The following is a 24,972-nucleotide window of genomic DNA, read 5'->3' on the forward strand; positions in this document are numbered from 1 at the left end:
TGTGACTAAATCCCCATGTCCAACATATACATTCAATGATGAGATGTAAATAGTTATCTATGCAGTATACTTTAACTAACTTCCATTACATCACAGTTGGTGGTATGCATTGCAACTTCACTTCCTCACTGTTGGGGAGAACTATAAACGGTTGACCTGGGCTCATAAATCCAAACAACCGATTGCTCCTGTTAGAGAAGCACAGACAGACTTTCTTTAGTGTAAGTGTCCATTACCTGAGGAGAAAGAGTGATGAGGGAGGACTCAATGTAAGGCTAGAACGTCTAAGCCTGGTAACCTTTGGTTAATTGGACACCACATGCAACAGGAGCGACACATGCAACGGATCTGTTTCAACAAAGACCTTATTTTTATTTTCAAGATTTTATAAGAATCATACAGTCCATGAAATGTGGACATCCTGAGCGAGCTAACTACCACACAAGTGTCACCACTTTACAAAAGAGATCCCTTTACAACAGCATCAAATCACATGACATAGTTCCCGATACTGTACATTTCATGAATCCATCTCATCGTTCTAACCTGCAGGTGTGCGAGGTCCACCGAATTCATACTTGCCTTGATATCAATCGTGATCTCATTGGTGTTTTGTAACTATTTCATACCTCTCCATACAATATGCCAACTGTACCAAGAGAAGTAATCTGTACCGAAAGGCATCACCGACAATGTGAGAATAAGCAAACAAGGTACACAGTAAGTTCCCACATCAATAATAGCCATATACCAGCACACTACTGTATTTATTTATCCTTTATTTAACTAGACAAGTCAGTTAAGAACAAATTCTTATTTACAATGACGGCCTAGGAACAGTGGGTTAACTGCCTTGTTCAGGGGCAGAACGACAGATTGTTACCTTGTCAGCTCGGGGATTCAATCTAGCAACCTTTCGGTTACTGGACCAACACTAACCCCTAGGCTACCTGCCGCCCCAACATGATAAACCTTACCGAGGCTTGATTCCCTTTCATGCTCTACATGAAAACATCCAGAAAGGTTCGTCTAAAAATTCTGCTCCCGAACAACATAACGGAAACGTCTTCCAAATGTTTCAAAACTTCTGAGACCTCTGAAAACAAAATATATTAGTATAAATACCAACAAGATAATATCTGTGTTCATAATTTACCATCAGACTCGGAATGATTTAAATCTTAGGCCTGAAAAGGCCTTTGTCAAAGAGAGGCGGTACAGGAACTCTGTTCAGGAGGAGAGATGGGCTCTGTCACTTTAAGAGCTGACACCACAGTACTGGCAGACTGTTTGTCTAACTATTTTATCACAGACCAACCCAGCCCTGTTCTGACCTACATTCAACCTCTTACTTTAATAAACAACTCCATTGCTTAATGGACAGGGCAGAACATTTTCCATGTCCATGTTGATATCCAAAAGGCAAGTTATTTATAGCACAAACGGGGGGAGCTTTGAAGGCTATACTTGTAATGTAACTTTTCACTCAATATTCTACAGAAGCAGATTGGTTAATTAAGTATATTGTTAAGAAATACTGAAGCTGAGAGATTACTGGTAGCATATCTGAACATGTTCAAATATACACACCCTACTGACCACGAACCAAAGATAAATGGCAGTTTAAACATTGTCGTTATCTGAGTTCACTCCAGTCCAAATCCCTCCGCATTTGAAATGGCAATAGTTAACTTCTGCTTCAGTTCTTTTTTGTTTTTGTATGGTGGCAGGCAGATCTGGTTGAAACATGTGTGAGATATAGGTAACCTGGAAGGAAGAAAAGGTCAACGATAAATTCACGTTTGTTCACAGTTGCTGTTCTGTATAAATCAAATGCGACAATAGCAACTGAATAAACGAGGTCTGCTTTTAGTACATTTCAACATGTTTACAACGAATAAGAAAGAACACAGTGAGGACATCTGCAGTATCTCACCATTCGGTGGAGGCATCAATCTTGGAGATCTTGAAGTTGAGGTCGGCCATTCCTCCCACGGGGACGCGGTCACTTCCTGTTGAGAAGTGGAGCAGCCTTTTCTGGAACTTCAGAGGGAAGCCCAGCACCACGTCCCAGAACGCCCTGACCACGTAGAAGGAGCAACACATTAGATTATTTACTTTAAGGTTAGGGTTAGGCACAATCATTAGGACCTACTTTAATTAAATGCACCATCTGGGATATTTCCTGCTGTTCAATGGTCATTTAGAAACTCAGGATTTTGGCTTTAATATCTATAAGACATCAGGCCTTTTACACAATGAATGATATAATGATGGGTTTACAGTACCTGATGGTGGGGTCAGTCTTGCTGTAACCCTCGTACTGGGCTGCCTTCTGCAGAGAGCCCATGTCCAGGTTGGGACTGCCACACACCAGGATCTCCACCTCCTCTGGCCTCAGTAACTACAACGAGAGGGACATGACACAGAGTCACTATCGCAATAATCTGAAAAACTGTAAAACTGCAGGATATGAAACTACAGGACACAATGGGATTCCAGTGAAACTGCAGGACTTCACAAGACAACCAGTGCTAGTACCATGGGAGTTAAAACCTGCCTACTGCATGACACAAGACAAGGAGTAACTATGTTGGTCTGAATCATGAATCCCTGTTCATTGACCCAATATTGCACTAAAATGTGCACTTAAACAGAGCAGTGCATGACTATGGTAGTGTCATGCATGGATTGTTGTGTCACACACTGTCTAAAGTATTAATCAGACAAATTATACAAGCATTATCAAGTTGCAAACTTGATACATTTGGCCTCATTTTGCAAACTAAATAGACATAGTTGCATATTTTCTCTATATTACTCTGTCCTTGACCACCTTTAAGTCCCATACACTCTTCCCAGCTAGCACTTTTGGTTCCTTGGATGTTGTCGGAATGTACGTTTTTGGTTTTCCATTGGTTCTGGGAACGAAGCCATAAGTGTCCTGACCGGTAAAGCTGAGGTTCTGAGAACTTTTACTATGGTTCCCTGGATGTTTTCCTGGGAGGTTTTATTTAAGTAAAGAAATAACATTCGGAGAACGTGTCAATAAGACTTTTAATAACACTGCTAGCTAGCATGAACTATTTTAATAACACTGCTAGCTAGCATGAACTGTTTTAATAACACTGCTAGCTAGCATGAACTGTTTTAATAACACTGCTAGCTAGCATGAACTGTTTTAATAACACTGCTAGCTAGCATGAACTGTTTTGAACTCTAAGCACAGATAGGTCACGTGGAAATTAATTAGCATTAATCATGCAAACACATACATTTAAAAAAAAATTGTAGCATGGTATCTGTGGGATTTGAACCTTCTGTTCACTAATCATGGAATAGTCCACTGCACCACCAGGATGTTCCTAGAATGCCATGTTTTTTTTTACTCATACAAAGCTATTTATGTTAGTCTATTCAAACAGATCCCATTTTAAAGGAAACAATCACTTATTAAGATCAGGTGTGGCCAATTAGTGGGCGTGGCCAACACACCTGAACACACTTAACATGGGAAGAGGCATTGCTCTGATTTCTTGATATCTCAGTCAACCAGACAGGTCCTAGTTTTGTGGCACCTGGAATACTGTCCAGTTGTGTGGTCAGGTGCGGCAAAGAAGCACATAGGCAAATTGCAGTTGGTCCAAAACAGAGCAGCACGTATTTCACTTAGATGTACACAGAGGGCAAATATCAATGACATGCACATAAATCTCTCCTGGCTAAAAGTTGAGGAGAGATTGACTGTATCACTATTGGTCTTTGTGTGAGGTGTTGATGTGTAGAAGGTACCGAACTGTCTGTTCAAGCAGTTGGCACACAGTTTTGACACTCATCAGTACCACACAAGAAATGCAACCAGAGGTCTCTTCACAGTCCCCAGGTCCAGAACAGAGGCTGGGAAACACACAGTATTAAAAAGAGCCATGGCTAAATGAAACTCTCTGCCACCCCAGGTAACTCAAACTAGAAATAAAATCAGATAAAAAAAACAGATAAAAGAACACCTTACAACACGACAGGGACTGTGATGAGACACAGACAATTTTTATGCATTTTGTATTGTATTATGTATTGTTTTATGCATGTGATACGTGGTTGGGATACGACTGTGATATGTGGTTGTCTCGCCTGTCTATCTTAAGATGAATGCATTAGCTGAGGGTCGCTCTGGATGGGAAACTCTGCTGAATGGCTAAATTGTCCTATAAATGTAGTGCTATGTATATTTATGTATATTATGTACTGTATTTGTTGTGTTGTCTCCTGTTTCAATCCCAGGAACAGTGGCCGCTGCCTCGAATCCGAATAAATACTAAAAGATAGAGGATAGCGAGAGTTTTGTTGACGCTGAGAATGGAATGTGTATGTTTTAAAATAATATTCTTAAAACTTTCTTTGAATGTTACTAATGTTTTCTTGTGTTTTTTTATGGAAAGTTTTCTTAATGTTCAGAGAACATGAATTAAAATAGAACTTGCAGAAAACGTTATGCTGAAGTACTGAAATTCCGACAGAAAAATATTGTTTCTTAATGCTCTCTGAACGTTCTGAGAACATGACTTTAAATAGAACCACGAGGAAACCTGCAGAAAACATAGTACTAAAATTCCCACCGAAGAAACATGGTTCTCAGAACGTTATGTGCTAGCTGGGTATCCTGCACCATTCCCAGAACATTGTGGCAAGGTTATATGCCAAATAACTATAGGACAACCACGCTCTCACCAAGCGCAAAGAAACATATGGTTCTCAGAAAGTTGTGTGCGAGCTGGGTTATCACATCATGACTCCACTTTATCCAAACACACCCAGACAGCAGTGTCAGGCAGTGCACGCTCTGCAGGAGTGCCTCACAGCAGCACAGTTTCACCTTGTTCATGAAGTGCAAACAGAAATGCAACCCGATGACTAGCTAGAACAAGCCAAGCCAATGGCAAGATCCAGCTGAGGTATAGAGTTACTGAAGAATCTGGGACAGACCAAACTGTGGTCTGCTACACCTTCTTTCCCCTCTCTCCCCCATTTTCCCTCTCTCCCCTCACCCCATTAGACAGCCAGTGAGTTATTGCTGTCACAGCAGTGTTGCATAATTAATGCAAGCGTAGACAACCATTGCGTAACTGTATCAAGGAGCTGGTTTGAAAGCCGATTGCATTCACTGGCGTGGGGCCATGTGGGGGCTAAAGCTGACTTTTCCTACATGTACAGTACATGTTTCTGTCCCACTTTCACTGACCAGCATGAAAATACATGTACATTATGAGCCTGTTCATATGAGCATGCACTGCCTTTGAAAGCTAAGAGGAAAAATCTAATAGATTGTACTAACAGAACTAAAAATAGAAGCAGTACTGAATATATCTAATTACTGGCAAGTTCTATGTTGGTGCTGGTGCAACAAGACCATATTAAGTAGCAAGTCCTACCAAGATTGAAACAGGGATTTTTGTTTTAGTCTCGGTGCAAAAACAAAAAGCACAGGGTCATTTGAGACCCCGTCAAGTTTAGTCATTGCGACAAATGACATAGTATTACTGATTCTGATATTGCACTGCATTGCATTCTGTTGAAAATTATATTCCTGTTAAATTCTGATGGGTTCTGAGTTCTAAATTGAAAATATGAAGTTTCCTTATTCATGTCACTGAGGGAAAGAGGGGAATTTAGACCGTTTACATTCTGTCAGAATATGTTATCTTTGGACATCAGGGATCCTATGGGGAGGAGTGAGGAATTTGGGGCCGAGGTCAGGTCAGATGAAGTAAGGAAGAACAGATATCACTAAGGTTCTATTAGCAATAGAGATGTATTGGCTGTTCAGATGTGTAGGAGACTCAGCATAGGAGAAAGGGTTAAATACCAGTACTTGTGTGAATATGTTTTTGGTCTTATGCAGCTGTAGGACAAAGCGGGTGAATAAACTTGGTTTGAGCTTTACTAAGCGTCCAGGTTTTTTTATTCGGTTTATTTAGAACCAAACAATGCATATTAGATTCCTATTTTTGTGTTTCTTTTCAATCTCCATTATCCAAAATGGATAGACTCAGCATGCATGCTAAAATTGCTGCACCAGGAAAATAATTGAATGAATGTTTAACTGTGGTTTGTGGTCGGTTCAGCTGTGGCATAAATACCAACTCTGGCATTCAGTGACACGTACAGCAAACAGATAATTGAAGTCAAATATTTGTTTTTGCAAGTGCAGCAGAGTCCTTGCCCAGACAGATACCAATGACCGCAATACAACAATGAGGGAAATTTCCATCGCTGTCAGCTCGTCTGAAAGTTCACTACACTACAGTTAATTGCAGTACCCCAGTGTGTTTTAATCATGTCAATTTGAATTGATTCTAATTGATTGATTACTTGATGTAGTCCAGGGTTACTCAAATACAATTTGAAAAGGTCCAGTCACAGAAATGTCCTAGGTGGAAAAGGTCCGGATTGATATTGTCATTTATCAGTGTAGTAACAAACTCCAACCCCAACACAAGCACTGTCCACGACACACACTGATTACATTGCTCTTGTTGTTGGAGAGAAAATGTTGTAGTTTTGAAGCTTATTTCCTGCAATTCTACACATTTTGCCATGTCTTAATGTGTTCGTATGTTATCTGAGTGACTCAAACATTACAACAAAATTGTATTTTTTGATGGGGACCTGGATACAGACCGTGGCCTGCCTATCAAAGACGGTTGGTGTGGTCCATCTTTCACTCATTGTTAGTTCCACAATATGCCGTTCGGTTTCTGTCATCAGGTCAGCAAGGAAACAGTTAATTAACTAATGGGAAAGCAATTGATAACGGCCAGAGAGAGCCAGATCCTCCCATGTCAAACCATGCAAATCTAACCATAAAGCTGGCCTGGTTCTGCATGAATACAGAAGCTTTGTGGCTGTCTGATTTATATTCGTGGAAGGACGTCACTCTCGTCATTTATTGTGGTTCCCACGTACACTTTCTATAGGCCACTCTTACGAGCCTCCCCCTTATGGCCCAAAGAGCCCTGGTTACAGGGTGGAGACAGAGTACACAAAAATCCCTGTTAGGAGGCCTATGTCAAGAGAGGGGGAGGGGAGCTCTGTGAACACATTTAGCAAGCAGCGAGGAACAGTACACTCACTCACACACCCTCATGCACACACAGCCAAGTCCCAACTCCTCATTGCCTCTGTAAAATGCAAATGCAAAATGGACCTCACGTTTCTCCCTACGCTGCCTAATCAGGAACTTTCTACATGAGTTGAACACTATTGACACTTCAAGCAGGACCAGCTGGCACTGAAATGCAGCACAACAAATTATGTCCTTTCACTTTCAGTGATACACACTACAAAATAATGGTTCTATATAATACCAGATAGGGGTTATTTGGCTTTTAACCCTAGCAGAACCCTTTTTTGAAGGTTCTAAATGGAACCTGTAAGCTGTTATAAATAACTATTGCCTAAGGTTCTATAAAGAACCATTAAAAAAGTTATATATAGCACCAAAACATGGTTATAACCCTTTTATGTCACACCCTGATCTGTTTCACCTGTCTTTGTGATTGTCTCCACCCCCCTCCAGGTGTCACCCATCTTCCCCATTATCCCCTGTATATTTAAACCTGTGTTCTCTGGTTGTCTGTTGCTAGTTCATTTTGTTTCGTTAAGCCTACCAGCGGTTTTCCCTTGGTCTCTCTCGATTGTTCCTGTTTTCTAGTTTTTCCGGTTTTGACCTTTTCTGCCTGCCCTGACCCTGCTTGCCGCCCTGTACCTTTGCCCCACTTATCTGGATTACTGACCTCTGCCTACCCTGACCGCCGCCCTGTACCTTTGCCCCACCTATCGGGATTACTGACCTCTGCCTACCCTGACCGCCGTCCTGTACCTTTGCCCCACCTATCTGGATTACTGACCTCTGCCTACCCTGACTGCCGTCCTGTACCTTTGCCCCACCTATCTGGATTACTGACCTCTGCCTACCCTGACCGCCGTCCTGTACCTTTGCCCCACCTATCTGGATTACTGGCCTCTGCCTACCCTGACCGCCATCCTGTACCTTTGCCCCACCTGTCTGGATTACTGACCTCTGCCTACCCTGACCGCCGTCCTGTACCTTTGCTCCACCTATCTGTATTACTGACCTCTGCCTACCCTGACCGCCGTCCTGTACCTTTGCCCCACCTATCTGGATTACTGACCTCTGCCTACCCTGACCGCCGTCCTGTACCTTTGCCCCACCTATCTGGATTACTGACCTCTGCCTACCCTGACCCCCGTCCTGTACCTTTGCCCCACCTATCTGGATTACTGACCTCTGCCTACCCTGACCGCCGTCCTGTACCTTTGCCTCACCTATCTGGATTACTGGCCTCTGCCTACCCTGACCGCCGTCCTGTACCTTTGCCCCACCTGTCTGGATTACTGACCTCTGCCTACCCTGACCCCCGTCCTGTACCTTTGCCCCACCTATCTGGATTACTGACCCTTGCCTGCCCTTGACCTGTCTTTTGCATGCCCCTATTGGATTAATAAACTGTTGTTAATTCGACGTTGTATGCATCTGGGTTTTACCTCAAATGGGATATTTTGGGGGATATATAGAACCCTTTTTTATGGTTCTTTAAAGAACCATTATGGAAAATGGTTCTACAGTTTGTCCCGCCAATTAGGATTAATTTATTAATTCATTTTGACATTAAAAGTCTTGACATTTTCTTTTTGTAAAAACATTTCTACCCCTTTTTTGTGATATCCAGGACTCGGGAGAAGAGAAGGTCGAGAACCATTGTCACGTCCTGACCATGGAGAGCCCTTGGTTCTATATGGTATAGTAGGTCAGGGCATGACTAGGGGGTATTCTAGGTGTATTATTTCTATGTTGATGCTCTTGGTATGGTTCCCAATTAGAGGTCGCTGAGGTTCGTTGTCTCTAATTGGGGATCATACTTAAGGGTTCCCTGTTTCCACCTGCTGTGTGGGATATTGTTTTGAGTTAGTGCATGTTGCACCTCTGATGTCACGGTTCGTTGTTTGTTTCTTTTTGTTTGGAAGTTTCGCTTAAATAAATATGGAACTTTAATCACGCTGCGCCTTGGTGCGTCTCTCCACACATCCGTGACAGCCATGCATCCTCTGAAACATGACCCTGCCAAGCCACACTGCTTCTTGACACACTGCTCACTAAACCCGGACGCCAGCAGCACCAATGTGTCGGAGGAAACACTGTACAACTGGAAACCGTGTCAGCGTGCATGCACCCGGCCCGCCACAGGACTTGCTATAGCACAATGGGACAAGGACATCCTGGCCGGCTAAACCCTCCCCGAAACCCGGACGACGCTGGGCCAATTGTGCGCCGCCTCATGGGTCTCTCGGTGGCGGCCGGCTGCAACACAGCCTGGGTTCAAACCCGAATCTGTAGTGACGCCTTTAGCACTGGGATGCAGTGCCTTAGACCACTGTGCCACTCGGGAAGCCCAAAAGTCTTGACATTCTTACCATCAAAGCGTCGGAGGTGCACACACTGTGGAAGCCATAGTAGAAGGTAGTAAACTGCCTGTAAATGGACTTATTCAGCAGGAAATCTACGTACAGCTGGACATACTCTGCAAAGACAAGAATAATCAAACAATCAACTATGAGAGAACAAACAATTGCCACATAGTCTGAAAGGCAGGGTACTGTTAGATATCCCAAGCTACTGCAGGACAGTGATCTTTTCTCTGGCATCTGTCTACTGCTCACTTACCCTTCCTGTTCTGGTTGGTGACAGGAATCTTATCTCCTCCCGGTTTCAGATTGTAGGACTTGATCACACCTAGTTCTTCCTGCGACACCTAAAATGACATTCATCACATTAGTGGAGCGCTTCCCGTGTGCTGTAACAGTATGTATTATGGTGATGTCAAATATATTATGTTTCATAAGTGTTATTGCGTGTAAGAATTTGTGTTTTCCCCACCTGAAAAGTAGTACAGAAGTCCTCCTCCACGTTGCCTTCATAGCTGAGAAGTTCTGCCAGCCCATGAGAAAGATCCTGAAACACAAGATCAAATCTATAAGCATGGCTTTTTATATAGATTGCAACCACTCTTTATGAAGCATATATGACTTCTTCTTCTTATAAATCTGTGAAGAGGAAAAAAAAACATCTTGCCATTTGAAAGTGCAATACAGCACAGAACACTTTGTTCATAGAATGTTTTATGGAGGAAAATCTGACTTCATTTCATCATTGATGCTTCTAATGACTGACTTGTCTTTTGTGTGACATTGTAAGAACAAACAGCAAGAGCACCATGTAAAGCCTTTACAACTACACAATCTAGAACACATATTGAGGAAACAAAATAAGCATTATAAGGTGTATGCATGGTACATGATCTGTTGTTGTTGATTTGATTAGGATCCACATTAGTGCCACAAAGAGGAACTTGGGCAAATGACAACTGGTCCAGAACAAGGCAGCACAGTTGGCTCTTAAATGTACACGTAGAGCTAATATTAATCATTTGCATGTCAATCTCTCATGGCTCAAAGTAGAGGAGTGATCGACTTCATCACTACTTGTTTTTGTAAGTAGTTTTGCCATGTTGAATGCACCGAGGTGTCTGTTTAAACTACTAGCACACAGCTTAGACACCCATGCATACCCCACAAGACATGCCACCAGAGGTCTCTTCACAAGTCCAGAACAGACTATGTGAGCCGCACAGTACTATATAAAGCATGACTACATGGAACTATATTCCACATCAAGTAACATACAGTAGCAGTAGAAACAGATTTGAAAAACAGATAAAAATATACGTTATGGAACAGCGGGGACTGTGAAGAGACACAGACACACGATAACACATGGATTTTGTATTGTAGATATGTGGTAGTAGAGTAGTGGCTGAGGGCACACACTTAATGTGTTGTGAAATCTGTTGTGAATGTATTGTAATGTTTTTTAAATTGTATAACTACCTTAATTTTGCTGGACCCCAGGAGGAGTACATGAGAGTACAGCTAATGGGGATCCATAAAAAACACAAATCCAAATTAGCCAACGCCAATGGCGACAGGTAGTCTTACTGGGGTCTGACACTTAACGACAATACATCTAGCAATTACACATACATTAGTGGATTTGGCTATTTCAGCCACACCAGTTGCTGACGGGTTTATAAAATCTTTGCCCACAGTCATGCAATCTCCATAGACAAACATTGTCAGTAGAATGGCCTGACTGAAGAGCTCAGTGACTTTCAACGTGGCACCGTCATAGGATACCACCTTTCCAACAAGTCAGTTCGTCAAATTTCTACCCTGCAAGAGCTGCCCTGGTCAACTGTAAGCGCTGTTACTGTGAAGTGGAAACATCTAGGAGCAACAAAGGCTCAGCCAAGAAGTGGTAGGCCACACAAGCTAACAGAATGGGTTCGCAGAGTGCTGAAAGTGCGTAAAAAGTTTCTGTCTTCGGTTTCAACAGCGAGTTCCAAACTGCCTCTGGAAGCATCGTCAGCACAATAACTGTTCGTCTGAAGCTTCATGAAATGGTTTTCAATGGCCATGCGTAATGCCAAGCGTCGGTGTAAAGCTCGCAACCATTGGACTCTGGAGCAGCGAAAACAAGTTCTCTGGAGTGATGAATCACGCATCACCATCTAGCAGTTCGACTGACGAATCTGGGTTTGGCGAAAGCCAAGAGAACGATACCTGTCCGAATGCATACTGCCAACTATAAAGTTTGGTGGAGGAGGAATAATGGTCTGAGGCGGGTTTTCATGGTTCGGGCTAGGCCCTTTAGTTCCAGTGAAGGGAAGTCTTAACACTACAGCATACAATGACATTATAGACGATTCTGTGCTTCCAACTTTGTGGCAACAGTTTGGGGAAGGCCCTTTCCTGTTTTAGCATGACAATGCCCAATGCACAAAGTGAGGTCAATATAGAAATGGTTTGTCGAGATCGGTGTGGAAGAACTGGACTGGCCTGCACAGCGTCCTGACCTCAACTCCATCCAACACCTTTGGGATGAATTGGAACGCAGACTGCGAGCCAGGCCTAATTGCCCAACATCAGTGCCCGACCTCACTAATGATCTTGTCGCTATATGGAAGCAGGTCCCTGTAGCAATGTTCCAAGATATATTGGAAAGCCTTCCCAGTAGAGTGTTTGCTGTTATAGCAGAAAAAGGGAGACCAACTCCATATTAATACCCACGATTTTGGAATGAGATGTTCGACGAGCACGTGTCCACATACTTTTGGTCATGTAGTTTACATGTCAGTACATGCACACAAAAAGTAGGCGTTGTGCCATGCGTGAGGTGTTACTTTATTTGTTTTTTTTAAACCAAGTTTGCTGTTCACTTGTGTTCCATGGCTCTGTATAATACTGTACATTTCCTTGAATTTGTTCTGGACCTGGGGACTGTGAAAAGACACCTGGTGGTATGTCTGGTGGGGTAAGTGTGTGTGTCAGTGCTGTGTTTAAGTTGACTATGCAAACAATTTGGAACATGAATGTGTCTTATAAAAAAAGGCCGATGCAGTCAGTCTTTCCTCAACTCTTATCCAAGAGAGACTGGCATGCATAGTATTAATATTAGCCCCCTGATTACAGTGAAGAGCAAGCTGCAGCTTAACTACTGTAGCTCCTTCTTTGCAGCACTTGATTATATATTTTCATTTAACTAGGCAAGTCAGATAAGAACAAATTCTTATTTACAATAACAGCCTAGGAACAGTGGGTAAACTGGTCTAGGAACAGTGGGTAAACTGCCTTGTTCAGCGGCAGAACAACATATTTTTACCTTGTGGGCTCGGGGATTCAATCCAGCAACACTTTCGGTTACTGGCCCAATGCTCTAACCACTAGGCTACCTGCCACCCCATATGACTGGACAATATCAAGATAAGATAAAACTAGAGCCTGCAGGACTTGCTTTGTGGAGTGTGGTGTCTCTTTATCACAGACCGACCTCTCCCCATCTTTACACAACCATTGATCGATATATTTTGACCATGACAGTTTACAATCTAAGGTAACACCAAGTAATTTAGTCTCCTCAACGTGGTCAACAGCCACACCACTCATTACCAGATTCAGCTGAGGTCTAGAACTTAGGGAATGATTTGTACCAAATACAACGACATCACTGTGATTATGCTATTCCGACCCATACCTTAGAGCATAGTCACACAAAATACATTTTACAATGCAAAAGCAATCATTCGAAGAACAATGACATGTGTTTGACGTCAGTGCTGGTCAGTCTTTTTAAAGAACTTTGCGGCAGCTTTTTCACTGTCCTCCTCCAATTTAGGAAAAAGTATTCAACAGAGGCCGTTATGTAAGCTAAGACAAGGCCAACTGCCCAATAAAAACCAACATCTGGCAAGGCTGTGCAGCTCAATGTTTATTAATTTAACTAGGCAAGTCAGTTAAGAACAAATTCTTATTTCTAATGACGGCCTACCCCGGCCAAGCCCTTACGACGCTGGGCCAGTTGTGCGCCACCTAATCTCAGCTGGTTGTGATACAGCCTAGAATCGAACCGGGGTCTGTAGTGACACTGCTAAAACTGTGACGCAGTCATTTAGACTGCTGCTTCACTCGGGAGCCCAATGAGATACGATGCATACTGAATAGAAAGCTACACAATTACACCTAAAGAAGTTTAATACCAGTCTTAGTGACAGTAATGTATTGTGTGCATACAAGTAAACAGTATATGATTAACATAGATTTAGTTTGTTTTGAGTTTGTAGAGATTGCAAGTGGCGATGTGCATACGTTAGGTTTGAGCGCCCTCTGCTGGTGAATATTGGAAGATGTCAATACTTCAATCACTTTCAATAGCAACTCAAAAATCTACATATTATGTGAAACTACATGATTATATAAGGAAATATTATGTCAACAAAGCATAACATTGATGGCAATTGCAGAACATGTCATGCCACATGAAGTGTATCTCACCTCACTAACTACAGCTGGCATCATTCAACCCCCCTGATCAATAAAAAACGCTGCCATCACCAGGAGAGCTTCATTAGCAGTGTTAGACTGCTAGGTGTGACATCTGTGGGTAGGAATCTATCACTGGTGCATCTGAGGTGATGGTGGGAGTCCAGCCTGGCATCTCTGAGACCTAGCCAAATCACTCTCATCTCACTTTGGCAGCAGCCACACTGTTATGAGACTGGTGGCAGGGTGAGACTGGGACCTTATTGAGTGTGAACATGGTCGACTATCTCACACTCCTGTGGCGCACGGCACAAACACTTTGACACCATGCGTCAACAAATAGCACAATATATGACTCCCTAAACTACAAGCACATTACTGTCATTATGATGCCTTTATTCCTTCACATATTGTTCAGCTATAAGTAGGAACAGGGGCAAATTTTAGCACACTCTATATAACTTCTTAGTCTAGCAACCGTACATACAGTTGAAGTCGGAAGTTTACATACACCAAAATACATTTAAACTCAGCTTTTCACAATTCCTGACATTTAATCCTAGTAAGAATTCCCTATCTTAGGTCAGTTAAGATCACTAATTTATTATAAGAATGTGAAATGTCAGAATAATAGTAGAGAGAATAATTAAGAATTATTATTATTAAGAATTTTATTTCTTTCATCACATTCCCAGTGGGTCAGAAGTTTACATACACTCAATTAGTACTTGGTAGCATTGCCTTTAAATTGTTTAACTTGGGTCAAATATTTCGGGTAGCCTTCAACAAGCTTCCCACAATAAGTTGGGTGAATTTTGGCCCATTCCTCCTGACAGAGCTGGGGTAACTGAGTCAGGTTTGTAGGCCTCCTTGCTCACACACGCCTTTTCAGTTCTGCCCACAAATTACCTATAGGATTGAGGTCAGGGCTTTGTGATGGCCACTCTCATTGTGTTTACTTACCTACACAAATAGCTAGCTAAAACAAAGTGTTAATAAGATAAAAAATGTATTTAAAAGATTTACCAGCAAAACAAATAAAAAGACATTGACTTTGTTGTCCTTAAGCCATTCTACCACAACTTTGGAAGTATGCTTGGGGTCATTGTCCATTTGGAAGACCCATTTGTGACCAAGCTTTAACTTCCTGACTGATGTCTTGAGATGTTGCTTCAATATATCCACATCATTTTCCTTCCTCACAATGCCAACTATTTTGTGAAGTACATCAGTCCCTCCTGCAGCAAACACCCCCACAACATGATGCTACCACCCCCGTATTTCACGGTTGGGATGGTGTTCTTCGGCTTGCAAGCCTCCCCCTTTTTCCTCCAAACATAACGATGGTCATTATGGCCAAACAGTTCTATTTTTCATTCATCAGACCAGAGGACATTTCTCCCAAAAGTACAATCTTTGTCCCCATGTGCAGTTGCAAATCGTAGTCTTGCTTTTTTATGGCGGTTTTGGAGCAGTGGCTTCTTCCATGCTGAGTGGCCTTTCAGGTTATGTCGACATAGGACTCGTTTTACTGTGGATATAGATACTTTTGTACCTGTTTCCTCCAGCATCTTCACAATGTCATTTTCTGTTGTTCTGGGATTGATTTGCACTCTTCGCACCAAAGTACCTTCATCTCTAGGAGACGGAACGCATCTTCTTCCTGAGCGAAATTCAACTTAGTTTATGTAAACTTCTGACCCACTGGAATTGTGATACTGTGAATTATTAGTGAAATAATCTGTCTATAAACAATTGTTGGAAAAAATACTTGTGTCATGCATGAAGTAGATGTTCTAACCGACTTGACAAAACTATAGTTAGTTCATAAGAAATTTGTGTATGTAGACTTCAACTGTACATCCATATTCATATACTGTACAAATCAACACTTTTACCCATCAGAGAAAATCTTAATCATTCTAAAATGTCCTCTCATAAGCACCACGTCCATTCATTTGATTGTAGAAATAATTATCCTTAAACAGAGGAGTACTTTGCAAGTATAGAAATGTTTCTTTGACCACTGCAATCAATATTCTTGTACTTGTGATCGTTAGGAGGAGAGTGCAGTGTAATGGGAAAGAATGCTAGTGAGAGTCACAGCTTGTGTTGTGTACATACAGGCATGACCTGCTGCAGGTCGTCCAGGGTGAGGGTCGCCATGCCAACGGGGAGATCGAGGTCACACGGCACCACGGGCGGGGTCAGCAGCTTCTTGTAGACACAGGGTGGGAAGCTGATGTCCAGAGTGATGCTGTTGTAGACGGCCAGTCCCATGAGCTGACACATATCAAGTTGAGGGTGTATCAAAGTCTATGGTAAGGCGGTAATCACAGATCCTTTGCAAAAGAAAGCAATTACCTTCCAACACCAAATGACTCAGGGTTATCATTAAGAGAACTCATATACACCACTAGAAGAACAGATTCAAATGTGGTTAGTTATATTCCTTGAATGTAGCATAGCAGTATTGTGCTCCTGAGTTCTTCATACTTCGTAACAATGACAGCATTTTATACTAGCTTCACAGACCCTGCAGCGTGTGGTAATGATCACAATTATCACTCGATTAACACAGTATTTTGCCATGTATATTGGCTAGTAGCAGATCTGAAGAGCAAATTTAAACAGCAGGTGTATTATGCATTTGCAATGAAATTGGACGGAGCCTGAACTCCTAAAGTGGTTCCAGCTGCTTCTGGCAGATCTCACTTCATGTGTCGCCCATATGGAACTTCTGTGGGAGAGGCTAAGCTGCAGAGCTCCCTAGCTTGCTAAATAGATGAATAGAGTTTGGGGAAATGCTTCAACTTATATTGGCGCAGACTTGGGGAAATTCCATGGGAACTGAGAGGCGGAGAATGAAAATCAGACCGCTCCAGCCAGACTTGCAGCCCACAAAATAAGACAAAACAGAACCTTTCCGTTTTTATCACTATCTCTCTCTCTCTCTTTATTCTCTGTTGTGACACAGCATTTCTCATCACTCCGCCCTCCCTGTGGTGTTGGTTGCACAGTTTCAGACAGAGACACATAGCCACTTCAGTGTCGGTCAGTGTGCAGTAATTCCAACCCGAGTGGCAGACAGACTGGTGAGGTGGAAGGGGTGTAGGGGTATGTGGGTGGACTAGCTCAGGCTGGCTGAACATGCCTCAGGCAAGGAGGGGACAGCAGACAATGGAGAGAGGTAAGGCCAGGACACGGCCCTGGCTCCTGGCTACTGGCTGCCTCTGTGTCTGCCTCATCACTTGTGATTGTGCAACTTGGCGAGATTCGAGTCAGCCGTACCCAAGGGGAGAGCCACGTGCGCACAATCTGCGACTGCCAACGCACACTGACTGTCGTCTCTGTAGAACACCCAGAAAGTGCTGAATACATGGTAGTGTCATTCTACCAATAGAGGGCCCTTTGGGTAGTGTTATTCTGTAAATCTTTTTAAATATATACAGTAGCAGTCAATGTTTGGACACACCTATTCACAGGTTTTTCTTTATTTTATGTATTTATTTATTTATTTATTTTTTACTATTTTCTACATTGTATAATATTAGCGAATACATCAAAACTATGAAATAATACATATGGAATCATGTAGTAATCAAAAAAGTGTTAAACAAATCCAAATATATTCAAAGTAGCCACTCTCTGCCTTGATGACAGCTTTTCACACTTGGCATTCTCTCAACCAGCTTCATGAGGTAGTCACCTGGAATGCATTTCAATTAACAGGTGTGCCTTCTTAAAAGTTCATTTGTGAAATTTCTTTCCTTCTTAATGAGTTTGAGCCAATCCGTTGTTTTGTGACAAGGTATGTGTGGTATACAGAAGATAGCCCTATTTGGTAAAAGACCAGGTCCATATTATGGCGATAACAGCTCAAATAAGCAAGGAGAAACAAGAGTCCATCATTACTTTAAGACATGAAGGTCAGTCAATACAGAAAATGTTAAGAACTGCTATGATGAAACTGGTTCTCACAAGGAACACCACAGGAAAGGAAGACCCAGAGTTACCTCTGCTGCAGAGGATAAGTTTGTTAGAGTTAGCCTCAGAAATTGCAGCCCAAATCAATGTTTCACAGAGTTCAAGTAACAGACACATCTCAATATCAACTGTTCAGAGGAGACCGCATGAATCAGGCCTTCATGGTCAAATTGCTGCAAAGAAACCACTACTAAAGAACACCAATAAGAAGAAGAGACTTGCTTGGTCCAAGAAACATGACCAATGGACATTAGACTGTTGGAAATCCGTCCTTTGGTCTAATGAGTCTAAATTTGCCATTTTTGGTTCTTACTGCTGTGTCGGTAGGTGAACGGATTGGGTGAACGGATGATCTCTGCATGTGTGGTTCCCACCGTGAAGCATGGAGGAGGAGGTGTGATGGTGTGGGGGTCCTTTGCTGGTGACACTGTCTATGATTTATTTAGAATTCAAGGCACACTTAACCAGCATGGCTACCACAGCACTCTGCAGCGATATGCCATCCCATCTAGTTTGCGCTTGGTGGGACTATAATTTGTTTTTCTACAGGACAATGACACAACACATCTCCAGGCTGTGTAAGGGATTTTTGACCAAGAAGGAGAGTGATGGAGTGCTGCATCAGATGACCTTGCCCTCCACAATTACCCATCCACAACCTAATTTATTTTATTTTTTTAACCTTTATTTAACTAGGCAAGTCAGTTAAGAACAAATTCTTATTTACAACGACAGCCTAGGAACAGTGGATTAACTGCCTTGTTCAGGGGCAGAACAACCTATTTTTACCTTGTCAGCTCGGGGATTCAATCTAGCAACCTTCTGGTTACTAGTCCCACACTCTAACCACTAGGCTACCTACCGCCCCAATTGAGATGGTTTGGGATGAGTTGGCCCGCAGAGTGAAAAAAAAGCAGCTAACAAGTGCTGAGCATAGTGGGAACTCCTTCAAGACTGTTGAAAAAGCATTCCTCATGAAGCTGGTTGAGAGAATGCCAAGAGTGTGCAAAGCTGTCATCAAGGCAAAAGGTGGCTACTTTGAAGAATTTGTTTAACACTTTTTTGGTAACTACATGATTCCATGTGTTATTTCAAAGTTTTGATGTCTTCACTATTATTCTACAATATTAGAAAATAGTCAAAATAAAGAAAAACCCTTGAATAGGTGTGTCCAAACTTTTGACTGGTACTGTATTTCATCTAATTTTAAAAGTAGACTCAGTGATATAACGTAGATGCAGAAAGTAAACAGCATAGTTGGTCAATTTCCGCAACAACTAAGAAAGAGTGTGGAAACTTGGCTACCACACTGTGAACAGCGTGAAGTGAACAGATACTGTGTGTGAGAGCGAAGTCATGCATCTCACTCATCTCAATATTTGCTGTGGTTCCCGTGGCACCTTTAGCATTCTGTCATAAAGAGGACATGGTCAACGTCACAACAAACATATTTTCCCATCTACATAGGTTCAACTTATAAAAATGACTATAAAAAGTGACAATTAAAGTAACAGGGTTGACAAGGTCATCTTAAATCAACCAGGGGGAATGGAAGCTTGTTGTGTACAACAGCGAGGGGCAATTGAATGCAAACCCCCCCCAGTGTACTTGTTAAAACATCTATGGGTAACAGGGTTTTCCACCACAAAACACCAGAAATTGGCCAAAAAGAGTAAACAGCTCACCTGCTATTAAACTATGATTTAACTATTAGATGTTCAATGTTTCTTTTGAAAAAATAATTTTAAAACAAATAGTTGTCCCATACTGAAAAGAGTTCATTTCACAACAAGGGCTTTACAATTATGGTGAAAACCTGGAAAAATGTGGGTCTTAAGTGGGCTCTAATCTTCAAAGAAATCTGACAAACATGGAGATTTTATGAGAAAACAACGAATTGATTTGAATGAAAACAAACTACTATTGAAATGTTAACATGATTTAGTTTAGTTAGAGTGTAGGTGTATATGATCTGGCTGTTACATTTAGTTTTTGATATAAATAAACACTATGTCACAAGGATATAAAAGACACACACTCAATTCATGGAACGACCCGGTAACTTAACACATTCATATTCTGCATGCTTTAGTTACTCTATTAGATTACATCAGATGGCAATGTTCCAAATAGAAAAGCCCTGCAGAGTCTCCTCAGTTTAGAAGATGACAAACTGAAGAATTACCACAAAATTATAGTTCTAAAACTAAAGCTATCATCTGCAAAGCAGCAATTAACCTGGCATAGGGAGAGTGGAGAACCTCTGAGTATCTATGGTAAATGTGCAAAGATTCCCATGAGTTCTCCTCACTACGTGACCTGACTAAAACTCCAGGCGCCAGTTACAGAGTACAACATGAGGACTCCAGCTGTACGTTGAGAATCTGTTTACAGTTCGCGAAGGGCCACACGGTACCGTAAATCACGGTATGGTACAAAAGGATACGACTCCGACCAATCGGAACTCGGAGAAGTTGTCACACTTCCAGCTGCTGAACCAGTGACAGTGGGAATCATTGAAGAACGTAAACATGCCTGCAGAGAGGAGACACAAATACACTCTGCTTAAACACAACTCCACCTAGACATGACATAGACATAGAACACAGGCCTCCGGTCAAAGAGAGATAACAAATGTTCTGAATAGAGTGCGTGGGAATTTCGTTTTTTGGACTGCTAGGTCCCAGACCAAATGGGAGTTACTGTAAATAGAATGGTCATCTATTGCAGTGCTACATATCTGTCCCAGAACATGAAGATCATACATTTGAGATGTTTTCTTAATTAACAGGTCAGTATTCTTAGTCTGGGCACTGGTTGAGACTAAAGGATGAAGAATAAAAAGCCAGGGCTAAAGGAGAAATACATCTCCTGAACATATACTGTTATCTATAGAGAAAATAGCATATTTGCAAACAAATCTATATGGCAACACATACACCTGATCTGTTTGTCCCATATGTCTCACCGTAGTCTGTGTGAAAGATCTGTCGGATGAGAAGGAGAAACCACTCCTTGGTCAGACCACCCATGTCTAAACCAGCCTCCCCCACAAACGACACTTTCAGCTTCTTCTTCAAGTCTGCTCGATTTCTAGTCAGCTAAATGCAAGAGAGCAAGTTAAGCTGTAGCTTAATTTTTTCTTGAACTTATCAGAACAAGGAATGCCGCATGTCTGAACTTATACAGTTGAAGTTTAAACTTGTTTTTCAACCACTCCACAAATGTCTTGTTAACAAACTAAAGTTTTGGCAAGTCAGTTAGGATATCTACTTTGTGCATGACACAAGTACATTTTCCAACAATTGTTTACAGACAGATTATTTCACCTATAATTCACTATATCACAATTCCGGTGGGTCAGAAGTTTACATACACTAAGTTGACTGTGCCTTTAAACAGCTTGGAAAATTGCAGAAAATTACGTTATGGCTTTAGAAGCTTCTGATAGGCTAATTGACATCATTTGAGTCAATTGGAGGTGTACCTGTGGATGTATTTCAATGCCTACCTTCAAACTCAGTGCCTCTTTGCTTGACATCATGGGAAAATCAAAAGAAATCAGCTAATACCTCAGACAAAAATTGTAGACCACAAGTCTGGTTCATCCTTGGGAGCAATTTCCAAACGCCTGAAGGTACCACGTTAATCTGTACAAACAATAGTACGCAAGTATAGTGGGGCAAAAAAGTATTTAGTCAGGCACCAATTGTGCAAGTTCTCCCACTTAAAAAGATGAGGGAGGCCTGTAATTTTCATCATAGGTACACTTCAACTATGACAGACAAAATGAGAAAAAAAATATCCAGAAAATCACATTGTAGGATTTGTTATGAATTTATTTGCAAATTATGGTGGAAAATAAGTATTTGGTCACCTACAAACAAGCAAGATTTCTGGCTCTCACAGACCAAAGAGCTGTCAAAGGACACCAGACACCAGTCTGTCATAGTTTAAGTGTACCTCTGATGAAAATTACAGGCCTCTCTCATCTTTTTAAGTGGGAGAACTTGCACAACTGGTGGCTGACTAAATACTTTTTTGCCCCACTGTATAAACACCATGGGACCACGCAGCCGTCATACCGCTCAAGAAGGAGAGGCGTTCTGTCTCCTGGAGATGAACGTACTTTGGTGCGAAAAGTGCACATCAATCCCAGAACAACAGAAAAGGACCTTGTGAAGATGCTGGAGGAAACAGGTACAAAAGTATCTATATCCACAGTAAAACAAGTCCTATATCGACATAACCTGAAATGCCACTCAGCATGGAAGAAGCCACTGCTCCAAAACCGCCATAAAAAAAGTCATTAATAAAGTCAGACTACGGTTTGCAACTGCACATTGTGACAAAGATCGTACTTTTTGGAGAAATGTCCTCTGATCTGATGAAACAAAAATAGAACTGTTTGGCCATAATGGGCATCGTTATGTTTGGATAAAAAAGGGGGAGGCTTGCAAGCCAAAGAACACCAACCCAACCGTGAAGCATGGGGGTGGAAGCGCCATGTTGTGGGGGTGATTTGCTGCAGGAGGGACTGATGCACTTCACAAAATAGATGGCATCACGAGGAAAGAAAATTATATGGATATATTGAAGCAACATCTCAAGACATCAGTCAGGAAGTTAAAGCTTGGTCGCAAATGGGTCTTCCAAATGGACAGTGACTCCAAGCATACTTCCAAAGTTGTGGCAAAATGGCTTAAGGACAACAATGTCAAGGTATTGGAGTGGCCATCACAAAGCCCTGACCTTAACCCTATAGAAAATGTGTGGGCAGAACTGAAAAAGTGTGTGAGCAAGGAGGCCTACAAACCTGACTCAGTTACACCAGCTCTGTCAGGAGGAATTGGCCAAAATTCACCCAACTTATTGTGGGAAGCTTGTTGAAGGCTACCCGAAACATTTGACCCAAGTTAAAAAATTTAAAGGCAACGCTACCAAATACTAATTGAGTGTATGTAAACTTCTGACCCACTGGGAATGTGATGAAAGAAATAAAACTGAAAGAAATAATTATTTCTCCTATTATTCTGACATTTCACATTCTTAAAAATAAGTTGTGATCCTAACTGACCTAAGACAGGGAATTTTTACTAGGATTAAATGTCAGGAATTGTGAAAAACTGAGTTTAAATGTATTTGGCTAAGGTATTTGTAAATTTCCGACTTCAACTGTACATACCTTGGATGTTTCAGTTTTGAAATGCACTGAATGGAAAGCAGTGAAATATTTTAATTTACATTAAATGAATTGGCTAATACATTATTGCATAACAGAAATAGTAATCAAGCCTCTCTTCCAGGGCTGTCTTCTTAAATATTGTTTATGTATGTCTGTTAGATGGGAAATGGTATTACCTCATCCATTGAGTCACTGACCAGCTGCAGCCGTCGGACTTTGATGTTGAGAAAGAGCAAGCTCATGTCCACTCGCTGTCTGCGAGACACTTTGTCCACCAGGCTTTGCTGAAATAAATAACAAGAGCCACTCCTTATGTTGTTACCACAGTACATGATGTTTAAATTGGACCTCTGCTGTCTGAGAGGGAGAGCATATGTTTTCAGTCTGATTCAGTGAGATATACACTGTAAATATTGTAAACTTTTTAAACTACAAGATGGACCGGGAAAAACTTGAGGACCTATACAGTACACACTCCAACATACATAAATTATTTTTTTCTAAAGATTAAACATATATATATACAAAATAATATATACACAATTATATATATATGGATTCTCTGTACATTAACACGAAAAAGTCAATATGCCAATATGAAGAATGGTAATAGTTAGTCTGAGAATGTGATGCATTGTCTGTGCTTTGACAGTGCAATACAATGACACTGTCATAGATGGATGACAAGGACCCATGTGGGCAGTGACCTCTGTCTCACCCTGGCCATGCTGATCATCTGCTGTTCAGAGTCCTTCTGGATAACGGCCTTCTTCACCACCGTGGACAGAATGAAGGCGAACTGGCAGAATGTAAACCTGGGGACGGGGAGGAACAGGTATTTGGTTATCATACGGAAATAATGTTTTGGTTTCATCAGGGATGGTGTGATTTTGGTGTATGATACTCATTGAAGATAGCTGCTGGATATATTTGATGTTGCAATCTGATATCATAAACAAATCATCTGTTGTGCTAATGCTGAAAGCTGACACAAGAGGGAGCTCCATTTATTTACAGGGAAATACAGGAACCAAAACAGCAAGGGCTGTGAGGAGAATTGAAGAGCACTGGTCAACATAAGCTTTGCTCTGACAATATTGTCCTGTCACACCTGGTAGAGTTTCCCTGAGTCTGCCATATTCGATAGTCTTCCATGAAGTCAGTGTGGTCCAGTGTGGGGTTGTAGAAGTCAACAAAGGGCAGGATAGGCGTGCTAGAAATGATATTGGCTGCATCTACAATGGAGAAAAAAGAGAAACAGTATCGAGTTCTCTTGGAGACTGATATATTCTCATGAACTTTGACACCTCTTCTGACCCTCAAACAACGTCTACCCCAGACAAATATGGTTAGAAAAACCAGACAAATATGGGTAGATAACCAGACAAATATGGGTAGATAACCAGACAAATATGTTTAGGAGAACCAGACAAATATGGGGAGATAACCAAACAAATATGGTTAGGAAAACCAGACAAATATGGGGAGATAACCAGACAAATATGGGTAGATAACCAGACAAATATGGGTAGATAACCAGACAAAATGGTTAGGAAAACCAGACAAATATGGGTAGATAACTAGACAAATATGGGGAGATAACCAAACAAATATGTTTAGGAGAACCAGACAAATATGGGGAGATAACCAGACAAATATGGGTAGATAACCAGACAAATATGGGTAGATAACCAAACAAATATGGGTAGATAACCAGACAAAATGGTTAGGAAAACCAGACAAATATGGGTAGATAACTAGACAAATATGGGGAGATAACCAGACAAATATGGGTAGATAACCAGACAAATGGTTCGGAAAACCAGACAAATATGGGTAGATAACCA

General features: G+C 41.6%; 1 protein-coding gene across 4 annotated transcripts in view; it reads right to left on the bottom strand.

Moving 5' to 3' along the window:
- Positions 1–347: 347 nt before the first annotated feature.
- The window catches only part of LOC118368225 (probable E3 ubiquitin-protein ligase HECTD2), a 36,534-nt gene continuing 11,909 nt past the window's right edge, over positions 348–24,972 (bottom strand). For all 4 annotated transcript variants that reach the window (XM_035752159.2, XM_035752150.2, XM_035752176.2 and 1 more), the window contains exons 10-21: positions 24,237–24,360; positions 23,844–23,940; positions 23,302–23,409; positions 20,909–21,041; positions 20,387–20,475; positions 16,078–16,236; positions 9,956–10,030; positions 9,743–9,830; positions 9,493–9,599; positions 2,289–2,404; positions 1,937–2,080; positions 348–1,767 (exon numbers count right to left, since the gene is read on the bottom strand). In XM_035752159.2, the coding sequence (XP_035608052.1) occupies positions 1,647–1,767; positions 1,937–2,080; positions 2,289–2,404; positions 9,493–9,599; positions 9,743–9,830; positions 9,956–10,030; positions 16,078–16,236; positions 20,387–20,475; positions 20,909–21,041; positions 23,302–23,409; positions 23,844–23,940; positions 24,237–24,360 (1,361 nt within the window). In that variant the 3' untranslated portion in view covers positions 348–1,646. The remainder of the gene's footprint in view (positions 1,768–1,936; positions 2,081–2,288; positions 2,405–9,492; positions 9,600–9,742; positions 9,831–9,955; positions 10,031–16,077; positions 16,237–20,386; positions 20,476–20,908; positions 21,042–23,301; positions 23,410–23,843; positions 23,941–24,236; positions 24,361–24,972) is intronic.

This window comes from Oncorhynchus keta, chromosome 3 (assembly GCF_023373465.1).
Source record: "Oncorhynchus keta strain PuntledgeMale-10-30-2019 chromosome 3, Oket_V2, whole genome shotgun sequence".
NCBI classification, from domain to species: Eukaryota; Metazoa; Chordata; class Actinopteri; order Salmoniformes; family Salmonidae; genus Oncorhynchus; species Oncorhynchus keta.